The sequence below is a fragment of the Pelodiscus sinensis genome, chromosome 14 (genome assembly GCF_049634645.1).
Source record: "Pelodiscus sinensis isolate JC-2024 chromosome 14, ASM4963464v1, whole genome shotgun sequence".
Taxonomy (NCBI): domain Eukaryota; kingdom Metazoa; phylum Chordata; order Testudines; family Trionychidae; genus Pelodiscus; species Pelodiscus sinensis.
Genome location: NC_134724.1, coordinates 31,590,981 through 31,617,743, shown reverse-complemented (window position 1 = coordinate 31,617,743; position 26,763 = coordinate 31,590,981). Strand labels below are relative to the sequence as shown.

At 46.5% G+C, this 26,763-nt stretch overlaps 2 protein-coding genes across 8 annotated transcripts in view; both read right to left on the bottom strand.

Moving 5' to 3' along the window:
• Positions 1-17,633, bottom strand: part of FBXO22 (F-box protein 22) — a 41,842-nt gene extending 24,209 nt beyond the window's left edge. Inside the window, exons 1-3 of one of the 2 annotated variants that reach the window (XM_006126236.4) lie at positions 16,595-17,633; positions 14,846-14,978; positions 6,843-6,930 (exon numbers count right to left, since the gene is read on the bottom strand). In XM_006126236.4, coding sequence (XP_006126298.2) covers positions 6,843-6,930; positions 14,846-14,978; positions 16,595-17,133 — 760 coding nt within the window. In that variant the 5' untranslated portion in view covers positions 17,134-17,633. Of the gene's footprint in view, positions 1-6,842; positions 6,931-14,845; positions 14,979-16,531 lie in introns of both variants that reach the window. The other variant, XM_075897350.1, reaches the window with a different exon arrangement.
• Positions 17,634-21,236: 3,603 nt separating this feature from the next.
• The window catches only part of UBE2Q2 (ubiquitin conjugating enzyme E2 Q2), a 120,538-nt gene continuing 115,011 nt past the window's right edge, over positions 21,237-26,763 (bottom strand). For all 6 annotated transcript variants that reach the window (XM_075897351.1, XM_075897352.1, XM_075897355.1 and 3 more), the window contains one exon: positions 21,237-22,975. In XM_075897351.1, coding sequence (XP_075753466.1) covers positions 22,944-22,975 — 32 coding nt within the window. In that variant the 3' untranslated portion in view covers positions 21,237-22,943. The remainder of the gene's footprint in view (positions 22,976-26,763) is intronic.

Sequence of the window (26,763 nt, the reverse complement as noted above, 5' to 3'; positions counted from 1 at the left end):
GGGAGACTGCCACCCAACAGTGGGGTGGCATGGTGGACCCAGGCCCACTCACTCCACTACGTCCCAGCCCAGGGCCCTAACAGCAGCAGAGCAGTCTGCTGCTGGTTCAGCAGGGATCCAGATTGCAACACGCTGAGCTGGTTCTGGCTCAGCCAAACGGTGGTTGGCGACCCCTGGGCTTTTTCCATTCTCCGCCTCAGGTGGAACCTGTGTCCTGTGCAGGTCCTCTGGGATTTGGTGCTCTGGAACTCCCAGCCTCGTAAGCAGTCCTTCCAGTCCATCGTCCAGCTGGAGCCCTGGCAGCCCAGGCCAGTCCTCAGCTTTTCCCAAGCCCAACTCCTCATTTGGGTGTATAGGTGAGGCTTCTGGCTCCTCTGGTTACTTCCCTCTAACTGGCCTCTCTGGCTGGCCTTTTATATCCCTAGCCCTGCCGCCTTGCTTCTGGTCAGGTGGGTTGGTGGGGTCAAGGGCTCAGGAAGGGGCTCCTCCCAATCGGGGACCACTCCGACCCACTCCACACTCTCCATCTCAACTCCAGCTCCCGATTATCAGGGCTGGACTCTTGACCCTCCCCTATGTGTGACAAACAGTCCACGCATTGGCATTCTCTTCCCCTGGGCGGCACTGAATAGTTCATGCATATTGTTGTAAAGCGAGGGCGTTAGTATCCCTCATGGTATGCAATCAATTAAGTGGTGCATGGTCTGTTGCCAATACAAAAGGGCTGCCTAAAAGGTAGTATTTCAAGGTAGTATTTAAATTGCCCATTTAAGGGCCAGGGCCTCCTTTTCAATAACTGAGTAGTAGCTTCCTACTGATACAGAATGTTGGATGTTCCTCTCCATCTATGTTGTGGGACAGTATGGCTCTTAGTTCCACTTCTGAGGCATTTGTACCACAAAGGGGTGGTTGAAGTTAGGGCTAAACAGCGCAGGTTCTTGTCACAGGCAATCTTTGAGAGTCTGGAACGCCACTTCACACTCCAGTGACCGGCATACGCATTTGTGGGCTGTCTTTGGGAAAGAGGGCAGTGGGGTTGGGAGGTGGGAAGGCAATGGCCACAAATTGGGGAACAAAGCGGTGATAATATACAGCTAGGCCTAGGAACTGATGCACCTTTCACTTTGTCATGGGTGTGAGAGAGCTTTGTATGGTGTGGACTTTCCCTATAAGGGGGCACACAAGGCCACGTCCCTGCTGGTATCTGAGGTAGATGGTCTCTTGCCAGCTGACCTGGCACTTCTTTGTATTGGTAGTGAGCCCTGTGTCTCGAAGAGTCTGAACAATGGCTGTCATTTAGAGGAGGTGTTCTTCCCAGTGCTGGCTATAAATGACAATATCATCTAGGTAGGTGTTGTCATACTCCACATGGGGTATCAGTAGGCAGTCCATCATACGCTGGAATGTCACAGGAGCATCATGAAGGCCAAAGGGCATCCGGACAAAATGGAACAGTCTGGATGGGGTGGTGAATGCAGTCTTCTCCTAGGAATTTGGATCTAACAGGATTTGCCAATACCCCTTTGTCAAATTGAGGGTTGTAATGTAGTTAGCTGTTCTCAGGAGGTCCAGGAGTTCTTCAGTTTGGGGCATCGGGTAGGCATCGAACTTGGATATGGCACTTATCTTCCTGAAATCTATGCAGACTCATATGCTCCGGTCTGGTTTTGGCACAAGCACTACAGGACTTCACCACTCACTTTGATTGTTCAGTAACTCCTGAGTTTTAACATCTTCTTCTACCACTCCACTCATCTGTTTGGGGCAGAGGGCGGTTAATCTCTTGGACTACCTGGCCTGGGGTTGTCTGAATTGTACGTGACACCAACGTGGTTTGTCCAGGAAGCATGGTAAAGATCTTCTGAAAGGCTGACACGCTTTGCTTTTGCTGAATCTTGGTCAGCGTATCTCCCAACCACAGTTTTTCTTCCCCCTCTGGGTCAGGCACCTGGGGCCATAGAGCCGGTTCTGGTGGGGATGGAGTGATAATTAGCCACTTGTGCTCTCTCCATGGCTTTAGGAAGTTCACATGACAAATTCGCTTCTTTTTTTTCCCGGTCTGGCTGGTGTACTTCATACGTCACTGGATCTGCTTGGTGTGTGATCTCATAGGGATCCTGCCATTGAGCGAGGAGTTAAGCTTCCTCTGATGGGAGGAGAATGAGTACTTGGTCTCCTGGTTCAAATGTCTTCTCTTAGGATCCCTGGTTATAATATTGCTCATGGGTTGTTTGAGCCGCCTGTGGGTTCTCTTGGCTAAAGTCCCTGCCCTGCAAGACGCTCCTGTAATTGTAAAACATACTGGAGAAGCCCCTGAGATGATGGAGTGCTTTCCCAGTCTCCCTCATTAAGTTCAACACCTCACAAGGTTGGTGACCATAGAGGAGCTCAAGTAGGGAGAACTGGGTTGACAACTGGGGCACCTCCGGTATGGCTAACAATAAGGAGGTAGGTAATTGGTCCCACTGCTGTAGTTCAGATTGGGAAAACATCCTCAACATCCCCTGTAGACTTCGATTAATATGCTCCACTAAGCCATCAGTCTGAGGGTGGTACAATGAAGTTTGGAGCTTGCGAATGCTCAGGAGTGCACAGACCTGCCGAAATAATCAGGAGGCAAAATTAGTTCCTTGGTCCATGAGCAACTCCCAGGCAAGGCCCATCCTAGTGAAGACTTTCACTAATTCAGAGCCAATGGTACGGGGCCATGGTATTCTGCAGAGGGATAGACAATGCAACCTGCTTCCCAGAGGCTATCAGAACCAAGATGCATTTGAACCCAGCTTTGCTCCTCTGCAGTGGGCCTACCAGGTCCAAAGCAATGCATTCAAATGGAGTACCAACCACTGGCATGAGTACCAGGGGGTCCTGTAGAACCCCTTGGTTAGCAGCTAACTGGCAGTCAGGACATGACTGACAGTAGTCCTTTACTTCTTGGTAAAGGTAAACACCTGGCCAGAAAAACAGTGACAGGACCCATGACAGGGTCTTGTTTTGGCCCGGGTGTCCAGCGGCAGGGATGGCACATGCAAGCCTCAGAATGGCTCTCTGGTGGCAGTGAGGGACTACTAGCTGGGACCAGACTTTTTGTGTCTGTGCGTCCCAGTCCACTCAATACAGACAGTCAAATACCATCTTGAAATGTGGCCACTGCTTGGCTGCCTGTGGGTCAGTGACAGCCCCGTAGACAAACCACAAAGACAGATCCTCTTGATGATCTTGGGGGAAATCTGCCAGGTGGGTGGTCACCAAGTCTTCTCCAGAGGAGCAACCAGGTTGGTTTGACCCCTCAGGTCCTTCCATTCCCCCCTTTTCTTCTTCCCCTTCTGCGGCGAGCCCCCCACCCTGGACTGCAGATGGCCTACTGCTATAGCCAGACTTTCTGCAAGGGCATCCTGTGTGACAGGGGCCCTGAGACTGGCTCCATAGAGGAGGTCTAAAAACCCCGGCAAGTTTTGACCAAGGATGACTGGGTAGTCTAGAGTGGGGTCCACCCCCACTTCCTCTGATAAACAGTTTTTGGTCAGGGCACTCGGGCTTGGGGGTATCTCCTGACATCCCCATAAATGCACTAGAGCTGGAGCTTCCCATAGGTCAGTACTGGGTGAGGGATAATGTCCTTGTGGACAAGGGTTTGTCCACAGCCAGAGTCTAAAAGGCCAACTACTTCCCATGGCCCCACTTTCACAGGCATTGTCAGCTTGAGCGTCCTCATTCTGTGGGCCTGAGATTCCGCAGTGCACACCCGTCCAAAGTTGCAGTCCATATCTGAACAATCTCGCTTCAGGTACCCCAAGGGGCCGCAGGAAAAGCAAGGTCCAAGTTCCAAATGGGCTGGTCAGGTAGGGGCATCTGGAGGTCAGTTCTGCAGTCCATCCCGTTTCCCAGTTGGGGCGTCTCCCTAGCTTCCTGTTCCCGGGGGCTGGTCAGCCGACTCCTCTCTTGAGCTGGGACCTGGGGTTCCTGAGCGCCAGAACAAGGGTCAGGCTTCCCTCAGGGTCTCTGGAGGGGTGCAGAGACTGCTGGCCTGACTGGGGAAAGTGGGGCATGGGCCCTATCCCAACAGATCCATCTGCTGCCAAGTAGTCCTTCATGAGGGCGATGGCGGCATGGAGTGTCGCTGGATAGTGCCGAAGGACCCGCACCAAGCCCCGCAATGGGAGGACCTCAATGAATTGCTCCAGGGCAATCTGTTCAACAATTTCTTCAGCTGAATTTCATTCTGGGCACAGTCACTGCCGAGCAAGACTCTTAATTTCCTGATCTACCACTCAGGGTCGGGTCCCAGTTGGATAAGTTATATGCTGGAGCCGGTGCCGGAAAGTCTCTGGAGTGATATCCAGGGTGTCCAGGATTGTGGTCTTCACATGTCTATAATGTTGGGCCACTAAAATAAGTAGTCCTTGATAGGCCATCTGGGCAGACCCAGATAGACAGGGAGCTAGGAGAGCAGCCCACTGCTCCCACGGCCAACCTGTCAACACAGCCACCCACTCAAATGTCTCCAGAAAGGCTTTGAGGTCCCCATCAGGCCCCATCTTGGAGAGTCATATTGGTGCAGCAGATATTGGGGTGTCTCCCTCTGCCGCAGGTGGCTATCAGTCAGGTTGGTATGTGAGGGAGGCCAATTGCTGGAAACCTTGTAGCTGGAGTTCTTATTGTTGGGTGGCCAGTCTTGCTGCTGCTGGGTTACCATCCCCTGCATGAATTGCTGCTACTGCTTATGCTGTGCGCCCAGCTGCTGTATCAATTGCGGGTGTTGTTTCTGTTGGCTTCCAGACCAGTACTTAAAATTTTTTTTGAGATCCATTTCTCTCTCTTTTTTCCGTAACTGGTAGCAGCTAAACCCCTTTTTGTCAGGGGTTGGGTCCTGCCCATATTCTCCACCATATGTAGCCCAGTGGGGCTCAGGGAGGGGATTCCCTCTTCCCTCGACTCAGCTCCACTATATCTGCTTAGTCTCTTTGGGGAATTAGCTGCGGCTTTTCAGCTCTGAGGCAATCCACTGTCTCAGATAATGGTCAGTGGCAAACAGTTATCAGGCCTGATCCTGATTCACGGCAGGGCAGTAGGCAAAAACCCAGTTCAGACCCCAGGCCCTGGTGCAGGGCGGAGCTGCAAACAAACAAACAGTTCAAAGCCCAAGCCCTTATTCAAAATAGGGTGGCAAACAAACAGTTCAGAAACAGTTCTCAAGTCCTGGTTGCAACCAACCCAGTTGTGTCTCTCTGGTCAGCAGGTTCAGGCTGCTGTTCAGGAACAGTCAAGGGAGGAGACTGCCACCCAAGAATGAATTGACAGGGGGGATCCAGGCCCACCCACTTCACTGCTTCCCAGGCCAAGGTCCTAACAGCAGCAGGGCAGTCTGCTCCGGAGTCAGTGGGAATCCCGACTGCAACACACTGACCTGGTTCTGGCTCAGCCAAACGGTGGTCAGCTACCCCGGGCGGTATCTGTGTCCTGTGCAGGTCCTCTGGAACCCCCATCCAGGTAAGCAGTCCTTCCAGTCCATTGGCCAGCTGAGGCCCCAATGGCCCAGGCCAGTATCAGCTTCTCCCAGGCCCATCTCCACACATGGATGTGCATGGGAGGCTTCTGGCTCCTCTGGCCGTTTCCCTCTGACTGGTCTCTCTTTTATATCACAGTCCCACCTCCTTGCTTCTGGTCAGGTGGGTTGCTAGGCTCAGGTGCTGCCCACCAGGGATCAGGGAGGGGCTTCTCTCCCTTGGGGTCAGTGGGAAGCCACTCCACCCCACTACACACTTCAGTCAGCACATGACATATTACATACAGATAATGCACATTACAGAACTATACTATACAGAGTATGAAGAATTAAATATCTTTACTAGGATGAGATAAAAAATGAGTTATAGTGCACCTGTTATAAAATAATTATATGAACCTATTTAGAATAGATAATTTGGTAGGGCCCTGAAGGTTCATTTTGATAAATTCCATAATCATATTATTTAAAATCTTAAATTTCACCATTTCAGATATTTAAATCTGAAATTTCAGTGTTGTAACTGTGGGGATCCTGACCCAAAAGGGGATTGTGGCAGTGTACTGTAAAGGCTACTGTAGTTGGGATTATGGACATTAGCAAATAGTTGACTAACAGATAAGCCTAGGCTTATTGGTTAGTCGAGCTGACTATTCTACTACTCGCATTCCTCCCCTTGCTACCTCTGTATCAGAGGGGGGAGGAAGGAAAGCAGGAGTCGGTGCTGGGGGGAGGGAGGGAGAGGGAGCCAGCTTAAAAGACTGTTCCCTCTAGCATTGTTCCCCCGGTGCTGCCTGTCCCTGCTGCGAGGGAGGGGGCAGAGGGAGGCTGCAAAGCAGCCTCTCATGCTGCATGTGGGACCTACTTGATATTGCTACCCTTACTTCTGCATTGCTGCTAGTGATGGTGCTGCCTTCAGAGCTGGGCTCCCAGCCAACATCCACAAAGCTTCCTGCAGCCATGGGAAGTTCCCAGAAGTAGGTGTGCCCCAGTTCTAGGAGAAGCCTGTGATGGACAAGAAATCCCATCCCTCCCCAGTCCAGCTGGGATTAGCAGCTGCAGCCTAGTACAATGCTAGTGCTCATGGAGGAGACCAGATTTTGCAATCTGATGTGTTTTTCACAGCTGTGATTTTAGTAGGGTGCTATATATAGAATAGCTTACATGAATCCCATCTCTTAATGCAAACCCAAGGTGACAGTGCCCCCTTTGAACTTTTAGATAGTGATTTACTTATTTAAAAAATTAAATGTTGACAATATCACATTATTTGATTGTTTTTCTTTATGCATCCTACTTCATTACAATCATCTATAAGATTTTTCTTAAAGCTTACCTCTCTTTTGTCCATGACATTCTTCATGTCCACTGAAAGTCTCTGCATCTGCTATGTAGAGCACTGTTTGTGGCAGCACATGCACATTCTGTGAAGTACAAAAAGATAAATGAAAACAGTGTAAGAAAAGCATACTTTGCTACTTAACTGCAGGTTGTCACACCTTTACTCTATACCTACGTTTCCAGAGAAATATACTATTTAAATATTCATTACTGTTTGGCACTAGAAATACTTTTCTCTTTTGATATTCTGTGGTTCAAGTTCTCTCAAGTTTGTAACACTAGCAGTGTCTGTTATCCGCTTCAGCTTGGCTCATTTTGAAGTGTTGTAACCCATGTATTGATCATTCTTCCTCTGTATATTTAAGGGTTACAACTTTCAAATATTATAAAGTAGAAGAGCTACCCAGTATTGCTTGGGTCCTTAATTCAATTTGTTTTTAAATGATTCATTTAAATTAGGGATGTTAGATAGCAACTGATTGAATAGTTGTGTAATTGCATCAAATTTTAGTGGTTACACAACTATTCAATAGTTCCGGAGTGTGTGTGTGTGTGTGTGTGTGTGTCAGCCATTGCACTCCTGGCACACTTCTGGGGAGTCCCTTGCAACCCCATTCTATTGCCTCTGTATCAGAGGCAGTAGCACAGGGCGGCAGGTAGGAGCAGTCTCTGTCTACAGCCCTTCGTGGGGTGCCAGCACAGCCCCTATCTGTGGAGGAGACAAGCTCCCTATGGACAGGAGCTGGCTTTTACAACACTCCAAAAATTCTGTTAAAAGAGTCCTTATCTTTCTTGCCTTAAAGCCATTAACGCCTATGTAAACTTTGTTTTAAAACGTAATCATGCAAATGTTATGACCTAGGCCTACCTACAGCCTGAATCTTATCTACAAAAGCTGCCAAAATATTTTTCAATAGAAAGACACCAATCCAAGGGAAGTCAGATCCCGCATTAAGATCTACTAATCTTGGCCTGTACATCTCTGCTCTGGATCCATCTTCCGCTCAACAAACTAAATTTTAGTCCAGGCTTTCTAATATCTCTGGGCAGATGGACACTGTTAAAAAACTCAACAAGCTCTATATCTTTCCCCCCCCTGATACTAGGGCCTTGTGGTCTACACTGGCATGTTTTATTGCCAAAAAGCAGCCTTCTAATAACAAAAACCTTTAAGTGTCCACATTACAATGCAACAGATGTTACAACATATGGCCATTTTTTGGCAACAAAAAGCTTTCAGCCCCCCTCCAAGAGACTTTTGTCTCTGCGCTGTCAACAAGGATACAGTGTGTGTAGGGTTTTTGTCAAGTTTATTGGACTCTGGCATGTATGCCACAAGGCCCCATTTAGCCAGTCTGGACATTACCTTGAATACGGCTGCCTTTCAACCATGTAATGTCTACAGGTAAAGAGATATTTCTCTCTCATTACAAATCCTGGGAAATATAAATCCATTTCCGGTGTCTGTGGCACATTGTGTAGTGATCCTCATGGCATCTTCTCAAGGAAAGAAGGGCGCTGGTCATCAATTCAAACACTCTCCTGCTTGGAACAATGTCAAGCTATTGGATATAATAGGTTGAGCGTGTATGAAAATTTGGTACAGTCAGAGCTGCAAGTGACCAATAAGAACTGGGACATGTACAGTTGCATTTCTCAAGCTCTGTGACACCAGGGATATAAATAAGACACCCTACAATACAGAGCCAATATCTAGAAACTCCGGCAAACCTACCACAAGGCAAGGTGGCAAACAGCCGGTCTGGTTCTGCATTGAAAACATGCCTGTTTTATAAAGAACTAGATGGAATCCTGGCTGGGGACCCCACAACCAAACCCCAGGACACTGTGGAAAGTTCTCAGAAGAGAAGAGTCAGAAATACTTGTCCAGGATACACAGATACAAGCTGATGAAGAGATTGAAGAGGATGAGAAAGTGAGGATCAATCTGGTAACAACCTGTGCACTCACAGGGGGAAATTATTCTCAAACGATGTTTGTGAGGATTCTCAGCAACTCATCATGGAAGAGATGATATATATTGAAGTAATGGAAGGGATGCAAGGTATGTTGGTATGCAGACACCTGGGGTTGAGGGCTGAGTAGGTTGCAGCTATGCAGGGTAGTAAGTTGCTCTATGCCAGGGTTACTCAACACGTGGCCCATAGACTGCATGCAGCCTGCGGCCCTTTTGTTTTCGGCCCCCAGTGTGGTTTGGGTTTGCACGGGGCTCAACATGTGGCATGCAGGTGGGATCCTTTGAACATGGCCTCCACTGGGAACATGCTCCACAATGGCAAGGCATCTCCCAGGTAGGGTGAGTAATGAAAGATGCAAGCAGATGGGCTGGCTGGAACAGACAGGTACAGGGTATCAGTGTTTCTAGCCCCCAGGGAGGAGGTGCCAGGAGTCGCAGGGCACTGTGGGAAATGCTGGTTGCTTAGCCTGTGGCCAGAGCCTGTAAGCTACTAACTGACTCACTCTGGCCATGTTTGGGTCCAGCGCCATGGCCGGGCAGCCCTGCCTCTGTTCCACACAGAGAGATGGACTCCCACGTGGGGATGTCAGCCCTGCTGGGAATCCAGGACGGAGCTCCCAGGCACTTGTCCTTTTTTGCCTCTTATGTCCAGCCTGACTTGCCCAGTTCCCTACCTGCCGCAGGTTGGAGCACGCTGGCTTGGAAAACTTCTTTTTACAGAAGAATCACTCCAAGAAATGCGCAACTTGAAGATTCAAGCTAAACACCCAAAACACTGGTATACAATTTTCTTTTTAATAAGAAGTATTAAAATGTCAACAAAGAAGAGATGCTTGTGGGATGAACACAGGGTTTTCAACCCTGTTTGGGAGATGGAATTTGCTTTTGCAGAGATAAGTGGCAAATCAATGTATCTTCTTTGTTAAAAGACTATCACTGCATTAAAGAAAACAAACCTGAAAAGGCACCATGAATCTTGTCACTCTGAGTTCAAAGACTTGTATCGACCTTGCAGCAATTTAAGAAAAACTAAGATATGAATGCAGGAGTGCTGAAAGAGTGAAAGATGTATCTAAGCTCCCTGTGCACTTTCTGCATTTTCCACCTTGCCAGAAGCAAGTCCAGTTGCTGTAGTATGTTAGATTAGCCTCAAGGCTGCTCTAAGTCTGCACTGCCCACAATTCCGTAGAAGTTATAAGAGGCAAAAAATAAGCACAAAGCAGCACTGCTCTAGTTTTCCCCCTGTGCCGTGAACTTGGGGCAGGGGGCACACCACAGTCATTTCACTGGCTTTGTCAAGGCGGTTGCCCACTCTGACACTCCAAGTTCAGAAGGTGAGGGCCCACAAGAGAGCTTCAAAACCTTGCTTCTATGGGCACTGGTTACAAGAAACTTCCCCACAGAGTCATAAAACACAGATTTTGGGGAATCATTTTTATCCCTAAAAATCAGGGGTGAACACTTGAAACCACCCCCAGGGATACCCCCTCAAGCTCTTTTGCGCCAAAAGAGCTTGAAAAAAAGAAAAGAGAAGAACAAGCTGAAGTCTCTTGGTAACCAATCCCTCAGTCTGAGACATGCAGATACACACAGACAGACCTCCTAGAACACAGGAATCAAATCATCACCTTAAAAAAAGTGATTTTTGTATTACAAAACAAAAGACAAATTTAATAAAGCATACTTTGTTGCTAGATGTTACACAGCAACTAAGGAAAACAAATTAAAACACAGAGAAAAGTCTCAGGGCACAATACAAGGTAGTAGATGGGAAAGGGAGGCATAGATTCACACAGAGCAGTTCAAAACACAAAATAAAGAAACATTACCCTGAACACGACTGGATTTACTTTTCCTTACTTCCAATTTTTTCCTCTGTTCAGTCCACTCCTGTGCCCCAAATTGCTTGGAGACATGGTAGTTCTGCCTGGGTTTAAATCATTCTCTGTGTCTCAACTCCTGGTTTCTCTCTCCCACACAAAGAAAGTGGGCAAGAAATCTATCCAATTCCAATTTTAACCCTCTATCTCAATTTGTTTTCCTGGCCAACACCTTTTCTAGCCACCCCTGAGTTTAACCCCTTAGTCAACAGGTGCTGGTCAGGACTCCTCTTTATCCATTACAGGCTCTAAACAAACTAGGGTGTCCCTTATCTACACTAGGGGTAAGTCCCAAGTATGGAAGTGAGACCACTGCCTTTAGGGTACCTTTGTGCCACTGGAGTGCCAAATGGTTCTAGGGCAGGGGTCGGCAACCTTTTCAAGCCAAAGAACCAAACTATATCAAAATTCAGAACAAGTGGTCAACAAAGAGCCAGTATTAGAATGACCATTTGCATGACTAAAAATATACAACTTAATATTATTGATAACTGACAATGATTAACAACATCATAAAATGTACCATTGTACTCAAGACTTTATTGAATGGGACTTCTCCTGCTGCATCTTTTTGTACAGTTCTTTGAAGTTTACACCACAACTAGCCAAAACCAGCTTCATGCAAGCATTCAGGATGTCTTCTGCCAATCTTATGACAGGGGGCTGGTGATGTGCAGGTGCAAGAGTCTGGGTTGGAGTGTATGAGGGGCTCAGGCCAGAAGGCTGGGATGTGTGGGGGTGCAGGAGTGTTGTGGCAGGGGACTGAAAATGTGGGGACACAGGAGTCTGGGAATATGGAGGTATGAGGGGCTTAGGGCAGGGGAGTCAGGTGTATGATGGGCTCAGGGCTGGCGTGTGGGGGGGTGCAGGAGTGTTATGATGCTGCAGCCAGATGGGAACTGGGGCTAAATTGGGGGCTTGTTGGCCAGGCTTCAATTTTAAATAAAGTAAAATATTATATCCAACACAAAAGGTTTCAACCTGGGCTTTATTTATGGCAGGAGTAGGGAACCTTTTTAGGTTGGGGACCACTGACCAACAGAAAAATCAGTCGGGGACCATACAAGTGAGAAGCAAAAACAAAAAAAAAAAAACCCAAATCCCTCAACATTCACTGATGTGACCCCCAACTGACACGCCTCACTCTTCTGGTGCACAAGTCCCATAGTGAAGGGAGGGGCAGGGAGGACTGAGGTTCAAGGCTTCAGGCCAGATTTACTTTTCTGGGGTTCCAGGGTTAGTGCATTTTGTGAGGCCCTTCCAGCCTCTGGGTTGGGGCCAAAAATTAGGCATTAAGGCTGCGTCTACACTGGCATGTGCCTTTGTGCAAAAGATTTGCTTTTGCGCAAAAGCATCCGTGCCAGTGTAGACGTTTTCTTGCACAAGAAAGCACCGATGGCCATTTTAGCCATCGGCCTTTCTTGCGCAAGAAATTAACGTTGCTGTGTACACGGTCCCTCTTGCACAAGAATACTTGTGCAAGAGGGCTTATCCCTGAGCGGGAGCGTCAGAGTATCTGCGCAAGAACCACTGATTTTGTACATTACAAAATCAGTGTTCTTGCGCATATACTTGCGGCCAGTGTAGACAGACAGCAAGATTTTGCACAAAAGCGTCTGCTTTTGCGCAAAATCTTGCCAATGTAGATACAGCCTAAGTGTGTGGGACAGGGCTGCCAGTGAATGGGTTAGGGATGGGAGTGCAGGATATGAGCGGAAGGTGGGATGTAGGAGGTGAGGGTGCAAGGTCTGGCCAGTGGGCAAACTGCCTGGCCGAGGAGCAGAAGCAGGCTGGCTACTTAGCCAGGAGGTTGGGGGCAAAGAGGATGTTGGCCACAGAGCTGGGGGGACGTTGGCCAGTGGGATGGGAGCAGAGGGTGTCTGGTCTGGGAGCAGGGGGGGTTTTGACTAGAGGGCTGGGGGGGTTTTGGCCAGGGGGCTGCAGGCAAGGAGTGTCTGGCCATAAAGCAGGGGAGATTTTGGACAGTAGGGTGGGGACAAGGGGTGTCTGGGGAGGCGGTGCCTGGACAGGAGGAAGGGCTGTCTGGTCAGAAGGGTGAGGGTGTGTGTGTCTGGGCATGAGGAGGTGCAGGGCACTCGTTTTCATGCCATAGTGCAAGCACCATGTAACACACCTCCCACTGCTCCCATTCCCTGCAAGCCTCCGAGAAGGACTGGCAGGAAAGACTGCAGGAAGAGTGTCCGGAGGGAAAGAAATGTCAGTACGCAGGGAGCCACCTCTGGTTCCTAGTTTTCCTGATGTGTGTGTGTGGGGGGAGGGGGGGAGGGGGGAGGCGGCGGAGGGGAGATGCTGTCACACCAAGCCATGTCTAGCCTATTTGTTCCCTGCATGCCGGATCCAGCAGGGAAGGGGCTCTCTCTCCTCCATCCCTCCCTGCAGGAAGCTGTACTGGTGTTTGAGTCTTGCGGGGGCCATAACGCTGTAGCGTCAACATGAGCTCCATGCTGCAGGGGAAACTGGGGGAGGGGCGCCCTCAGCTGGGGCTCCAGAAGAGCCATATTTGACTCCCTAGAGAGCCATGTTTGGTTTGCAAGCCATAGGTTGCCTACCCCTGTTCTAGGGCATCCAATGGTAACTCCTGGCTAGAAGGTGAGGGGATGCCCTGTCTCTCCATGCCACTGCATTTGATCTGGAACTGCTGGGTTTTCCTTGTACAGGAAGTACCTGCCCAGCCTTCTTCTTCACATGGCCACCTGGTACTGCATAATGCTGCACAAACAGCATGGATGCCCACCGGCACAGCCAAGCACCATCCGGGTAAGGACATGCCTTTCCCCACCCTATGAAGTGGTGCCAGGAGCCTGTGGCACGCCATTGTGGGAGTCAACATCTAAAGATGGATGAAGCACCCTACTAATGTAAAATCCTGACATTAGAACCAGGTATATAGGAATAATAATAATAATGAAACATGTAGAAATAGCCATTTTCAATAAACACTTACTCTATCCCCAAAGCCACATCCATCTGCAGGCCATTTTATCTCAGATATGAAACCTACATCACAATGAACTTAATGGGAGTTTTGCTATTGACTTCATCAGTGAGGTCAGTATTTTTTTTCAGATCCACAGATGCCACATTATTGAACATAATAAGAGAACAGATAGATGCCTAAAGAGATGGCTATTGAAAAGCTGACATGCTGGCAGTTTGCTTTACTACACAAGCACAAATTGCTTACAAGATGCTGAACTAAGCATGGAAACAGCAGGAAAGAAAATTCAGTGAAAGGAAGCAGGGGATTTCTACCACCTATACCAGGTGCAAGCCTCCTGGTGGCTCAGCACAGAATGTCAGCCCCCCCCCCATTTTTTTTTTTTTTTTAAGAAAAGGCTTCAGAATTTAGATTACTGAGGGTAGTCGGTTCAGGACAGTAATATCAGTCGTTAGAGTAGCATTTGTCACTGAATCATACTGCCTGAGAAGCAGATTTTTAAATACTTTCTTCAATTTACATACAATTAAATGTTTAAATATGTATAAATACAAAACATTCCCACTTCTAAAAACAAGTATTTGTTAAGCCAGAAACAACAAAATAACGTGGGGCTAAAAAATTGATTTATTCAAAGCTACTTCTTTCCCTTAGTATGTACAATTAAGATGACAGAGATTTAAATGGCAAGATCCCAGCCATCAGCACAGCTACTCCCCACTTGGCCCCAGTCGCCCAAGCAGCCAGAGGAAATGCTTCCCACACAGTCCTGGCTTCCACCCTGGCCGATCGAGTGGCCAGAGGAAGTCACTTCTCAGGCAGCTCCAGCCTCCAGAGCAGAGCAGCTGCTTCCCATGTGGCCCTGGCCGCCCTAACAGCCACCTAAGACACAGCTGTGGCCACTGCCACATCCCTGTCCCCATCCACCAGAGCAGCCACACCACTCAACCTTCCAGTCCAGCAATGCAGGATGGCAGGGGATCCCAGAGAGTGGGTCTGGATTGCACTGACTGCCAGCCCTGCCCCACAGGTACCACAGAATAGTCAACTAATCACTAAGAATTCATGTGGTTAATTGACTATTTTATTACCTGCCATCTAACATCCCCATTGTACCACAGTAGCTAGAAATTCACATTGGCCATTGCAATGTATATAATTAACAATGGTATTTTACCTACCTCAAGTTCTTCAGCTAATGCACGGACCAGTGAATGACTATCAGATGGACCAGGCTCAAGTGCAGAGACCCACTCTATGCTCTGCTGTGTTCTCAGTAATCTACGGGCACATTCTCTCCACAAACGGCAAACACTGAAATACAAAGCTTTACTACAATACACAAAACAAAAACTTAGCAGCTGTCAACCATTTTTTTCTTGTTGACTTCTAAGTGTCTACCCACATTCTTGAGAAAATCTTACCCTTAAAAAAAAATTTCAAGTTTAAAACAGAGTGTAAACCAGGGCTACTTAACACATGGTGGGCTGCAGCCTGCAGTACAGTTTGGGTTTACGCGGGGCTCAACATGCGGCCCGCGGGTGGGATCTTTTGAACATGGCCTGCACTGGGAACACGCTCCATAATGGCAAACCAATATAACGATCTTCTGTTGATATGCATTTTAGTTGTTAAATTCCTGGACTGCCATTGCTCATTAAAAGTGCTGTGGAAAGATGGTAACTATTGAATTTTATTAATATCAGCGCAACTGACTTAAATAGGGCCTGCACATTGTGCAGTCTTGCCTAAATCTTTGTATTCCTGTCCATCAGTGTGAAAGAAGCTATTTGCATGTATTTGCATATATATTTGCATGTACGTGCAACCACACTTGAGTGGCAGCCCTCAGCATGTGCTGTATGATTGTGGCTGCCGGGGCTTCCAAATTGAGTAGCCCTGGTATAAACAGTGGATTAGTTTTCTACTAATTTTTATTAAAGCACAAACTGACTGCATTATTTGTATGGGTATTGTCCTAAGAGTTGTTTCCGATTTAAAAAAATGCTGTCAATTTTGACTACCTAATTCAGTACCAGTCAGAACAAATTAAGCAAATAATGGTGATGCTGGTCAAAAGGGCATATTGAATAATTCATTCTCAGCTCCTCTCTACAGCTCAAATATATAAATCAGTAAAACAAAATGGTGTTAAAGTCCAGATAATGTAACTTTTTTTAAAATATTGAAAGGACCGCATACTCCTTGTATTCTCAAAAAAGTATTTTTTCTTGTATCATTAGATTTGGTCACAAAATCTATTCTTCTGACTCATAAGAATTTAGTGCCAACAAAACTCAATGTATGTAAAGAACACAGTGATGTTTTTCTTCAAAAAAGAAAAATGTTGATTTGAAACATTCAGAAGCCCTTGGCTCATGTAACATAGTTAGTTTTAAAAGAAATGTGTCAAGCAACCACAAAACTCCTGCTTCCGTGGTTTGTGTTGCAGCTCTGCTAACCAAAGCAGCTGTGCTGCTAGAGAAGAGCATTTACTGGAAGAACCCAAAGCGCTTCGGGGGTAGCCGGGCTGGTCTGTGATTCCAAAAGCCACGCACAGTCCCGCGGCGCGGCAGGGCCTGCTCTACATGGAGACACGGGATCCCGAGCGCTCGTGGGGAAAACACTTGTCATCGGACGAGCACAAATAATCCGTCAACGTTAACACGCGACAAGCGTTGTTACAAGCCCCGCCCACAAGCCGCTCCCCGCTCAGATAAACGCCTCGAGCCCATTCCTCGCCTGCTCAGAAACGAGGCCTGGCGGGCCTGCAGCTCCGACCTGCGCACCGGGCGCCAGGGGGAAGCAGCGGGGACGCGAGGCCAGGCCCGATGCGGACTAAGAGGAAACCCAAGGCCGCTCCTCACCAGGCTGCCCGCAGCAGCGCCTTGGTGGGCAGGAAGCTCAGGACCCGCTCCACCACCACGCACAGGTTACTCAGCACGTAGGCCCGTTTGCCGTCCAGCTCCATGGCAACTGCGCCCACGGCCTTCCTCGCGACCCAGGCGGCGCACTCCGAGTACGTCATCCGTAAGGCGCCCACTTCCGGTCCGCCTCTAACGCACGTCATCTGCTCGCGCGGGATCCGGCGGCTAGCGTCTGAGCAGTGGCCACGTGACCTGATGAATGACGCGGGGAGTGACTCGCTAGTGGGCGTGGCTAGCGCGGCACGCGGCGCGTTGGGTTCTGCTCCCTGCTGCGGAGCAGGGTGGAGGCGGCTGTGGGGTGGCTGACCCCGCCCGGGCCGGAACGCGCAGCAGCAGACACGGCCGGACGGGATCTGCCGTGACCCCGCGCAGCAGCTCCAGGCTGACCGCTTCCGGCGACTCTCCGAGGGGGGGCCGCCAATGGGAGCGAAGAGGCTGCAGCAGGGGTAGTGCTGCTGTCTCCCCTGTGCAGAGCAGAGCGCCACGTGGAGCTGCCAGCCGCCTCCAAGGAAATGCCTTAGAGCCTGCACCTGGAGCTCCATCTCCTGCAGCTGCTCACCACCTGAAACCTCTTCATGCGCATCCCCCCCCAACCATTTCCTCCCAAACCTTGCACCCCCTTCTACTAGCGATGCTAAAAACTCATTATTTTATAAGCCATTGAAATTTACAGTGGCTACACCTTTACACAGAGGGAGGCATAGGGAGCCAGCTTTTTTAAGTAGGCAGCCCATGAGCACCAACTCTTGCCTCTCCCCACCCCTGGGCGCATTGCTACCTTTGATTCTGAGATAGCGGGCAGGGAAGAATGGAAGGGGCTGTGTGTAATCATTTGGCCAGTGGTTCTCAAATTCTTTGGCCTATGGACCACCTGGCTCAATGGAAACCTTTCTGTGGACCACCAGTTGCTAATGGAAACTCACCGTTAATTACATAATTTTGCCCAAGACATTTTGCTAGTGCTGCAACTAGGGAAACTGATTTAATTTAACTTTCTCATGTTTATCAAACTTCATTTTAAATAATAAAATATTAATTTATGTCCAACACAAAAGGTTTCAGTGTTTTCTTTATGGCAGTTGTGGGGAATCATTTTTTGTGTCAGGGACCACTGACCCACAGAGAAATCAGGTGGGGACTACATAAGTGAGAAGCAAAAAAGCTATTCCCCAAACCCTCACTGCTGTGGCCCCCCAACTGAGATACCTCACTCCTCTGGCACTCAAGCCCCACGGGGGAAGGGAAGACCAAGGTTCAGGGCTTCTCAGAGGCCAGATTTACTTTCCTGTGGTTCCAGAGTTAGTGGATTTTATGGATCCCCTTGGGCTCTGGGGTGGGGGGAAAATGAGGTGTTCAGTGTGTGGGACAGGGCAGCCCGTGGATGGGCTAGGGAAGGGATTCAGAATCTGGGAGGGAGGTGGGGTGCAAGGTTTGGGTGGGAAATAGGGTGCAAAAGCAGGCTGGAATAGGAAGACTGACAGGGGGAAGGTGCAGGAGCAAGAGAGGGTGCAAGAGCAGGCTGAAGGTAGGGTGTTTGGCCAAGAGAGGGGTGCAGAAGCAGCCTGAGGGTAGGGTGTCTGGCTAGTAGGGAGGATATATGAGCAGTTCAGGGGCAGGGTGTCTAGCCAGGGGTAGGAAGTGCCTGGGGCTAAAGCTGGGGGCAGAGCAGCTGAGAGGATTCAGAGAGATGGGAGCATGGTGCCCCTGGGAATAGGCCGGGGGGGGGGGGGGGGAGAGGGTTCAGGGAAATGGAGGGGTAGGGAGGCTGGGCATGGCCCGGGTGGGTGGGTAGGTGACCCCGGGGTATCCAGTCCTGCAGGGGTCCAGTCCATGGCATCCTCAAGGACCGAGCCATTGCTTGACTCCTCCCCCAAGACTGAGTCCCCATGGGTGCAAAGCAGTGTTCCCTCTAAGATTTTCCATTCATGAGGAGCGAGTTTTGTGTACCAATATTGAGGTCATGTGCACTTGTTCAGATGTGTGCCACTGTGGCACCCAAGTTATAAACTTCTCCCTTTTCCCCTCTGTTGTCATATCTCCCATTCTGCCCTTGCCTCATCTGCTCTCCTGGTGCCTGCTGCATGTCAGGACTGCTGCGTAACTTCTTGCTAGTTGTCTGGAGCTTCCTCTGTCTCAGCCCTGCTTCAGGGACTGAGAGGCAGGACACCAGACACCGTGACTGCAGCCCTATAGGCTGGGAACAATCAGGAACTACACAGCATGGTGCAGCAGCTAGCAGGAAGCCTGCCATCCAATGGTGCATTGCTGACTGGAGTGACCAGTTATCCCAGTCCAAAACAGGATGCCTGATCACCTTAGTTGCATATATAGGTGAGTGATTTTTAAGGCACGGGCTCTAGCTGGATTAGAGCTTATCAACACTAATCGGGCCTTCTGATTATGTGCATAAGAAAAAAGGTACACAAACATCCAGCAGCATATTTTAAATTAAAATGGTCCCAATCCCCACACAACATTTTACTTTATAGAGAAGTAATGATTAAGCTAACTGCATAGTTGCTCATTAGGAAAGAAGTGAAAAATAAACTAATTTTAATATCACATACAAAAAAAGCAGATGAAGCAGATATGGGTAGCTGTAGCACCCATCAATGCTTTAAGTGTCATTTTAGAAACCCAAGAAGCTGTTGTTTAGCGCAAAAGCGTATCTATCTCTTCTACCAACAAAAGATGTTCCAAGATCTCACCCACCTTTTCTCATAATCCTGGGATCCAGTACAACTACAACAATATTGCAAACAACTTTCAGAAATGGTCAGCAGTTTCTATGTTAATGTTCCTTTAATGCAGATTTCTATACAGAGAGTAAAACTTGAAAGTTACTTTAGTATCAACATCTGTATTGAAAGTGACATTTCCCATGCCCATGCAGCTCAACACATTTTTGCCCTATATTCCCATAGAACATTGCCACTATAAGTAGAGTTGAGGTGCACTCACTGCATTTTTAATTTTTAGGTTTAGAAAGATTTTCCATTTTTTCAAGGTGAATGGGGGTCAAACTCAAATATGATCTTACTGCAAAACAATTATTTTGTTTCCTGTTTCTGATTTAGATTGTGAACTCAACACAAGGATTCTTTGACAAAGGGAAGTGTGAGGCAGCACAGTACTGTTTGCTTCCACTTGCCAAATTAGGTAATTTGGCTGCTGTGCTAATGATTTTCAGCTCTGTCTGTGACTGAGTAGGTTTCTGGTTTTCCTAGCAAGATCAGAGGAATTAGATAAAGGCTGCAATGGGAGGCTTGATTCCAAGAAAGTTTAAGGTGTCTGGATGGGGAGGAAAGTGAAATGAAAGAGGTGAAAGATTGAATCTGATTGCTTTCCTTCCATTTGCTCACTTGGGCTACATCTACACTGCAGGCTTCTTGCACAAGAAGCCTTTTGCACAAGAGTTTTTGCACAAAAATTTCTTATGCAAAAGCACGTCCTCACCTCAAAGCACATTGCAAAAGTGATGTGGTTTTGCGCAAGAGAGTGTCCACACTGCATGAATGCTCTTGCGCAAGGAAGCTCTGATTGCCATTCACAGAAAGGCCATGTTTATGGCCATGCTTTTTCCCACAGGCACAAGAAACCCCTCTGGAGCATCCACACTAGCCTTTTTGCACAATAGCTGTAGCGCAAAAAGGAGTTATGCCTCGTAAAAGGAGGTTTACCTATGCCGGAAAAAGCCCTCCCTTCTGCCGTTTTACGGTTAATTTACTTGCACAAAAGCACATTTGAGGTGTGGCTGCTCCACGGGTTTTTGTGCAAAAACAGCTGTTTTTGCGCAAAAACCTTGCAGTGTAGATGTAGTCTTGTTGGTTAATGAGACATGCAGTTTGAAAGTCCCTTTGATGTTAGAGGATAAAGTAGCAGCAGTGGAATACTTCTCATCTGTGGCTGGGCAAGTCAATCTCTCCCCCCACCCTCGACTCCTTATGGGCCTTATTACCATTGATCCATGTGATTTTTATATTTAGACCAAAGGTGGGGAACCCTTTTGGGTCAGGGGCCGCTGACTCATAGAAAAGTCAGGCAGGCAGGGGGCAGCAGGGGCTGAAGTGCCAGCAGAGGCTCCCCACTGCTGGGGGGGAAGAAGTCCTGAGTCTCGGGGCTGGATCCTGGCAAGCTGGGTCATAGGTTCCTCAGTCTATAGACTATAATGCATTTTATGGGCCCATACCTAAAGTAGGAATGTTAAGGACTAGTTGACTATCCAATAAGCAAATACCCAGTCCCCAGCTGACCCCAGCTCCACGTGGCATTTCCAATTGGCACCACAGCATGGAGCCTGGGGTCAGCGGGGGACTTGAGTCCCCTACTGACCCCGGACTCCATGCTGCATTGTCACTTTGAAATACACAAGAACCCCTGCATATGAATTAGTCGAGTAGTTACTTAACATCCTTAACCTAAAGACAATTTAGGAACATTATCTAGTGCAGAATGCCCTAGTCTATATACTTAATGGAGCTTTTCACAGGATTATTTTACACCTGTGCTCATGAGCCTGAAATTCAAAGTGTTTTTAACCTGTTGACCAGTTTTTCCTTTTTATAAATTGCATTGGTTGGGAACACACACATGTATGTTTATGAACAGAAAGCTGTCTATATTTGAAGACTAACCACAAACAGAATAATTCTTAAAATGGTTCTTTATTCATAAACTTGATGCAAGTTTACAAATTACTGTACATTGCCAAATAATTCTGCAATGAAAAATGAAATTCAAAACAAAGCATGCCAAATGTGCATCTGTCAACCTGCTAGCCCATTAGAATATTAAAGAATTTAATAATGTATTCAAAGATTTTAGCCTCAGCTTTTAAGGAACTTTTAATGCTTAAAGTGTTCTGCCTCTCTCTTAAGGTTGCTGTCCGAGCAACTGGCTACCAAGATTGCATATGAATATATGTACAACCAAGTAAGCAGAAAGGCTGGCAAGTCATCCACTATGCTCCCTAGAAAACTATTTGAAACAAAGAGTACTTATCAGGAGTAGTGCCAAATTCCTTCATCTGTTCTTTCAAGCTAAAAACTGGATCTAGAAGCAAATGCACAAGGCCTCATGTGTGTCTGATAGAGAAAAGAAGAGCACAAATCTGATAGCTGTAACTTAAAAAACCCACATGCTTCTGGGCAAAAAAAAAGTGCTTAATCCATGGTACACACCCTTATATCAATCCCTGGCAGTACAAAGATCTAATCACTAATACTACAACCAAAATAGAATTGATTTAGATAAGGCAATGAAATATAGTAATTACACAGACCCAGATTCATTTCCAAAATAATGAAATAATAGTTCCTGTTAGTCTTTCAATAACAAAAAGTACTATCATGATTATTTCTACATTATTTCAACATTATTTCTACAAATCTGAATCAGGTGATGTCTTTTTTGTATTTTATTGTAACTTTTATATAAAAACTTTTGTTCAAGGATTTTCGTTCTGATTTGTGCCAATCACTTTTAAGTTTATTAGTTTACAAATGATTGCAACAACCCGTTAATAAAATGGAACACCTAAAAAGATTTTTAGTATCTTAAATAACTTCAAGCTTCATACTCTGGCTCCATTTTTTTAAGTAGCTTGAGCCAACAAGTAGCAGGAACAGCCCAGCAAGATTCTGATGCCCCAGTGGAAGTGACTAGTTACATGGTTTTATTGGCACAGCCTTGTTCTGCTTAAAAATGCAACAATCTAATTATGAGCATCTCTTCCAAGAAACAGTTCATATCCTCACATAGTCATGAAAAAGTTTAATGACTTTACATGTTGTTTTCCTATATCATTAATTTGGCAATACTACAAATATTTTCATTTTAGACCAGAAAAAGTACTGTGATTTACAAGACCTGAAATTTCCTAAAACAGTATTAAACAATGTATTAAACTTTGTTGGCTTTAAATGAAACATTACAATGCAAGTCTCTGCAGTCCACATTCTGCAAAAGGTAAGAAATAGTGAGTGACTACTATTGAATGAACTTCTAGTAACTCAATAACCAGCTTTAAAAAATTTGCACTTTTAAACAAAAAGGAGAAGAGAGGGAGTGGCCCAAATATGCTTAATCCATAGGGACAAATACAGTAAAGGCCAAAACTGCTCAGTCCAAGATATCTAATAAGAGTGAAATGGTAAGGCTGTAAATTATATTGGATTTATCAGTTGACAGATGATAATCCACTAATTTACCTAATAGCTAAAGTCTTCAGTACAGCTGTTATAGGGGCACTCATAGCTTGAGTCTGTGTGCGCGTGTGTGTGTGTGTGTGTGTGCTGGAAAGAAATAAAAAAGAGCTGTTTGACATTGGTCCAGGTGTCCATAGTCCACAATATTAACCATCTTCTTTTGGAGGAGTGTACCATCCTACAGAAGAACAAACACATTAGGCACTCTTAATTTTAGCGTGAGATGGCTTTAAGATCTATTCTGATGTGTAATTGAAACTTAATTGTATTTGAAAAGCAAACCAATTCACAATAGACCTTACACTTTCAATGAGAGTTAAAGCACTCATTGCTTTGCAAGATCAGACCCAGGTTTTATATTGAATATAAAGCATTGAGCTCCTGTTAGCCACAGCCATCCTGCTAAATTAAACAAACTTAAGACACCAACATAGAAAGCAAAGAGGAATGTGATCTAGTTAAAACAAAGGCCTGGGTTCTGGGATGTATTAGCTAGGAGTGTTGTAAACAAGACATAAGTAGTAAATTCTTCCACTCTACTCAGCACTTACAAGGCCTCAAAACTGGACTGATGTGACCAGTTCTGATATCACACTTCAGGAAAGATGGACACACTGGAGAAAGTCCAAAAGAGAGCAACAAACATGATTAGGTCTAGAAAGCATGACTGCTAGGAAAGACTGAAACTGAGTTTTAGTTTGAAGAAGAGATGACAGAGGGGCACATGATAATTTTCCAGTATGTAACAAGTTGTTATAAAGAGGATGGTGATAAATTATTCTGTTTAATCACTGGAGATAGGACAAAAATAATGTCTTAAATTGCAGCAAGAGACATTTAGATTAGAACTGGGGAATTTTTCCTAATGCCTAAAGGTAGTTAAGCACAGGAATATGTTACCTAGGGAGGTTGTGTAATCTTGGTCATTGCTGGGTTTTAAGAACAGGGTAGACCAGGGTTTCCCAACCTATGGTCGGGACCCAAATATGGGTCGCCATTACATTTCAAGAGGGTCACCAGGTGTCTCCCCAGGTGGCTCGTAAGGAGTCATTCACACATTTTTTGAATTGCCCTGGGTCACCAAGTCTTCCTGAATTGTCAAAATGGGTCCTCATCTAGAAAAAAGTTGGGAACCACTGGGCTAGACAAACAGCTTTCAGGGATGGTGTAGATCGGGGTGGGCAATAATTTTCACAGGGGAGGGCCATTTAATTAATTTTGGTATGTGGTCACAGGCCAGCTCCACCCTGTAAAGGGCAGGGCTTGGGACTAGCCTCCTCCCAGAGTTGTCTGGGGCCCGAGGCTTTGAATTAAAAACACAGCAAAGGGCTCGTGGCTCCCAGACCTGCCACTACTTTGTTGTCTGGCAGCCACCTGGGGTTGCTGCGCCTATTTAAAGGGCTCATGGCTCCAGTCCTTGATGGGGTAGCGCTGCAACTGGGAGCCACGAGCCATTTAATAGGATCCTCCTGCTTGAGCCACCACCTTGAAATTCAGAGGCACAAGCAGCAGGATATAGATAGAAAGTGGCCAGATGCAGTCTGTGGGTCACTTCAAAGTGTTAGGTGGGCTGGTTCTGGCTCCCAGGCTGCATCTTGCCCAGCCCTGGTTTAGATAATACTTAGTCCTGTTTCACTGCAGGGGGCTGGACTACATGTCCTACTGAGATTTCTTCCTGTCCTACATTTCTGAGATTTTCAATCCTGCAAGACATGCATACAGTTATATGTTTGATTATATTGGTATATGAATATAAAAAATCCATTTTCATACTCAACTTTTGCACAAGTGTTTGAAAATATATACTAAGATGTTCTTGGTGTTACAAGTATTTTCCATCCTCCTGAGGAGGGAACTGAAATGATGAACTAAAACAGTAAGTGCAGAAATGCTAACTAAGCAGTTTATCTTTCAATAGATATTTAAATATTGCTACAAACTCAGAATAACTTCCAATTCTGTGAAGGTTTATTCGGAGAGAAAGTCTGCATGGTATTTTTCATCAGGGCAGGCATGATTATTTGTGGGGTCTAGTTCAAATGGAATGCTACAGTCTAGGCTGGCGGCAGCTGCACACTGGGCCCAGAGCACGAAGAGGCTCTGCAGCAGACTCCTCCTTTTTCCCTTGGGCTAGGGGCCCCACTGGATGGAGGGGAGCCTTCCACTGCCATGCGCAGCCTGCAACTTCAGAACACACTTCAAGTAGGACATGTTGTCTGGGCAGGCGTGACAATAATAAAGTACGAGGCCATGTGCAGGGACTGTTTTTAATAGACACTGCCAAATCAAAATATGTATTTAATTCTACCTACCCCTCTGGCAAAAGATTTAAGAGAGCGGCACTGAATTTTATATGATTAGTACAGTGCCTACTTCAGCAGTTCCTGAGGATCTACAGTAGCCATAAGTTAACAAAAAAAAGCTTATAAACATCTTTAATATCGTGGATGCTTTGTTTATTGTTTATCAGTGTAATCATGGTAGTGTATAGTTAGAACTAAAACACAGAGCTGACTTTTTTTAGAAGAATGAAAGCAACCAAAAAGCTCCAGTAAGAGCAGTTAATCACATTTCAAAGTGTTTTAGACTCAGCTATTTCCAAAACATCTCTCTCTCTCATGGGTACAGAAGATATGCTTATCGTATAGATGTGACCCTCAGTGAGCCTCAGTTTCCCTGATAAATATAGCCAAGGTCCAACTGCAACAGAGCTTTCCTGGCTCACAAGTACCAGGTTTTAACCACTGCATCACATGCTGTACCTAGACAAAGATTCTTTGCTAAATCAGCAAGGCAAGCAAATATAGATGATACTTCAAAAGAGAATTAATTTTTAAACAGTGAAGACGTGCTTTAAAAGTAGTTGATAAAGCTAAGTGAATTGTCTAGTTGCAAAACAATGCAAATCATAATGTGGGATGTTAGATCAGTTATCTGCTACCCAGGTGGCTCACTCAAGCTGGAAAGTAGTAATACTCATTTCTAGCAGGAGCCATGTCCAACCGTATCACAGAACAGGTGTATAGCAGCATCAGCTGGTGGTAACTGGCTTTGTATGAGGGAAAGAATACCTGCCCACCTCCAGAGCTAAACTGAACAGTTTTCAACCTAAACATAGAATTATACAGTTGGAAGAGACCTCAGGAGGTCATTAAGTCCAACCCCCTGCTAAAAGAAGGACCAATTCCATCTAAATCATCTTAGTCAGGGCTTTGTCAAGCCTAGGTAACCCATTCCAGTGCTTCACCAACCTCCTAGTGAAACAGTTTTTCATAATATCCAATCTCGACCTCTCCCACTGCAATTTGAAACCATTGCTCCTCATTCTGTCATCTGTCCCTAGTGAGAACAGTTTCTCTCCATCCTCTTTGGAACCCCCCTTCAGATAGTTGAAGGCTGCTATCAAATCCCCCCTCACTCTTCTCTTCTATAGACTAAATAAGCCCAAATCTCTCAGCCTCACCTCCTCAGTTATGTGCTCCAGCCCTCTCATCATTTTTATTGCCCTCCGCTGCACACTCTCTCCAATGTGTCCACATCCCTTCTGTAACCGAGGACTCAGAATTGGACACAATGCTCCAGGTATGGCCTCAATAGTGCTGAATAAAGGGGAATAATCACTTCTCTAGATCTGCTACCCATGCTCCTACTAATGCACCCCAATATACCATTAGCCTTCTTGGCTAAAAAGGAAAACTGTTGACTCATATCTAGGTTCTCATATGATATTATTCCCAGGTCCTTTTCTGCAGAAGTGTTGCCTGTAGCTGATTCTTCTGTCCCAGGTGCAGGACTTAGCACTTGTCCTTGTTGAACCTCAGCCTTCTTTTGGCTCCGTCCTCCAGCTGGTCACTCTAGTCCCTATCCCTACACTACAGTATATCTACCTCTCCCCCTAGCTTAGTGTTGTCCGCAAACATACTGAAGGTGCAATCCATCCCCTCATCCAGGTCATTAATAAATCAT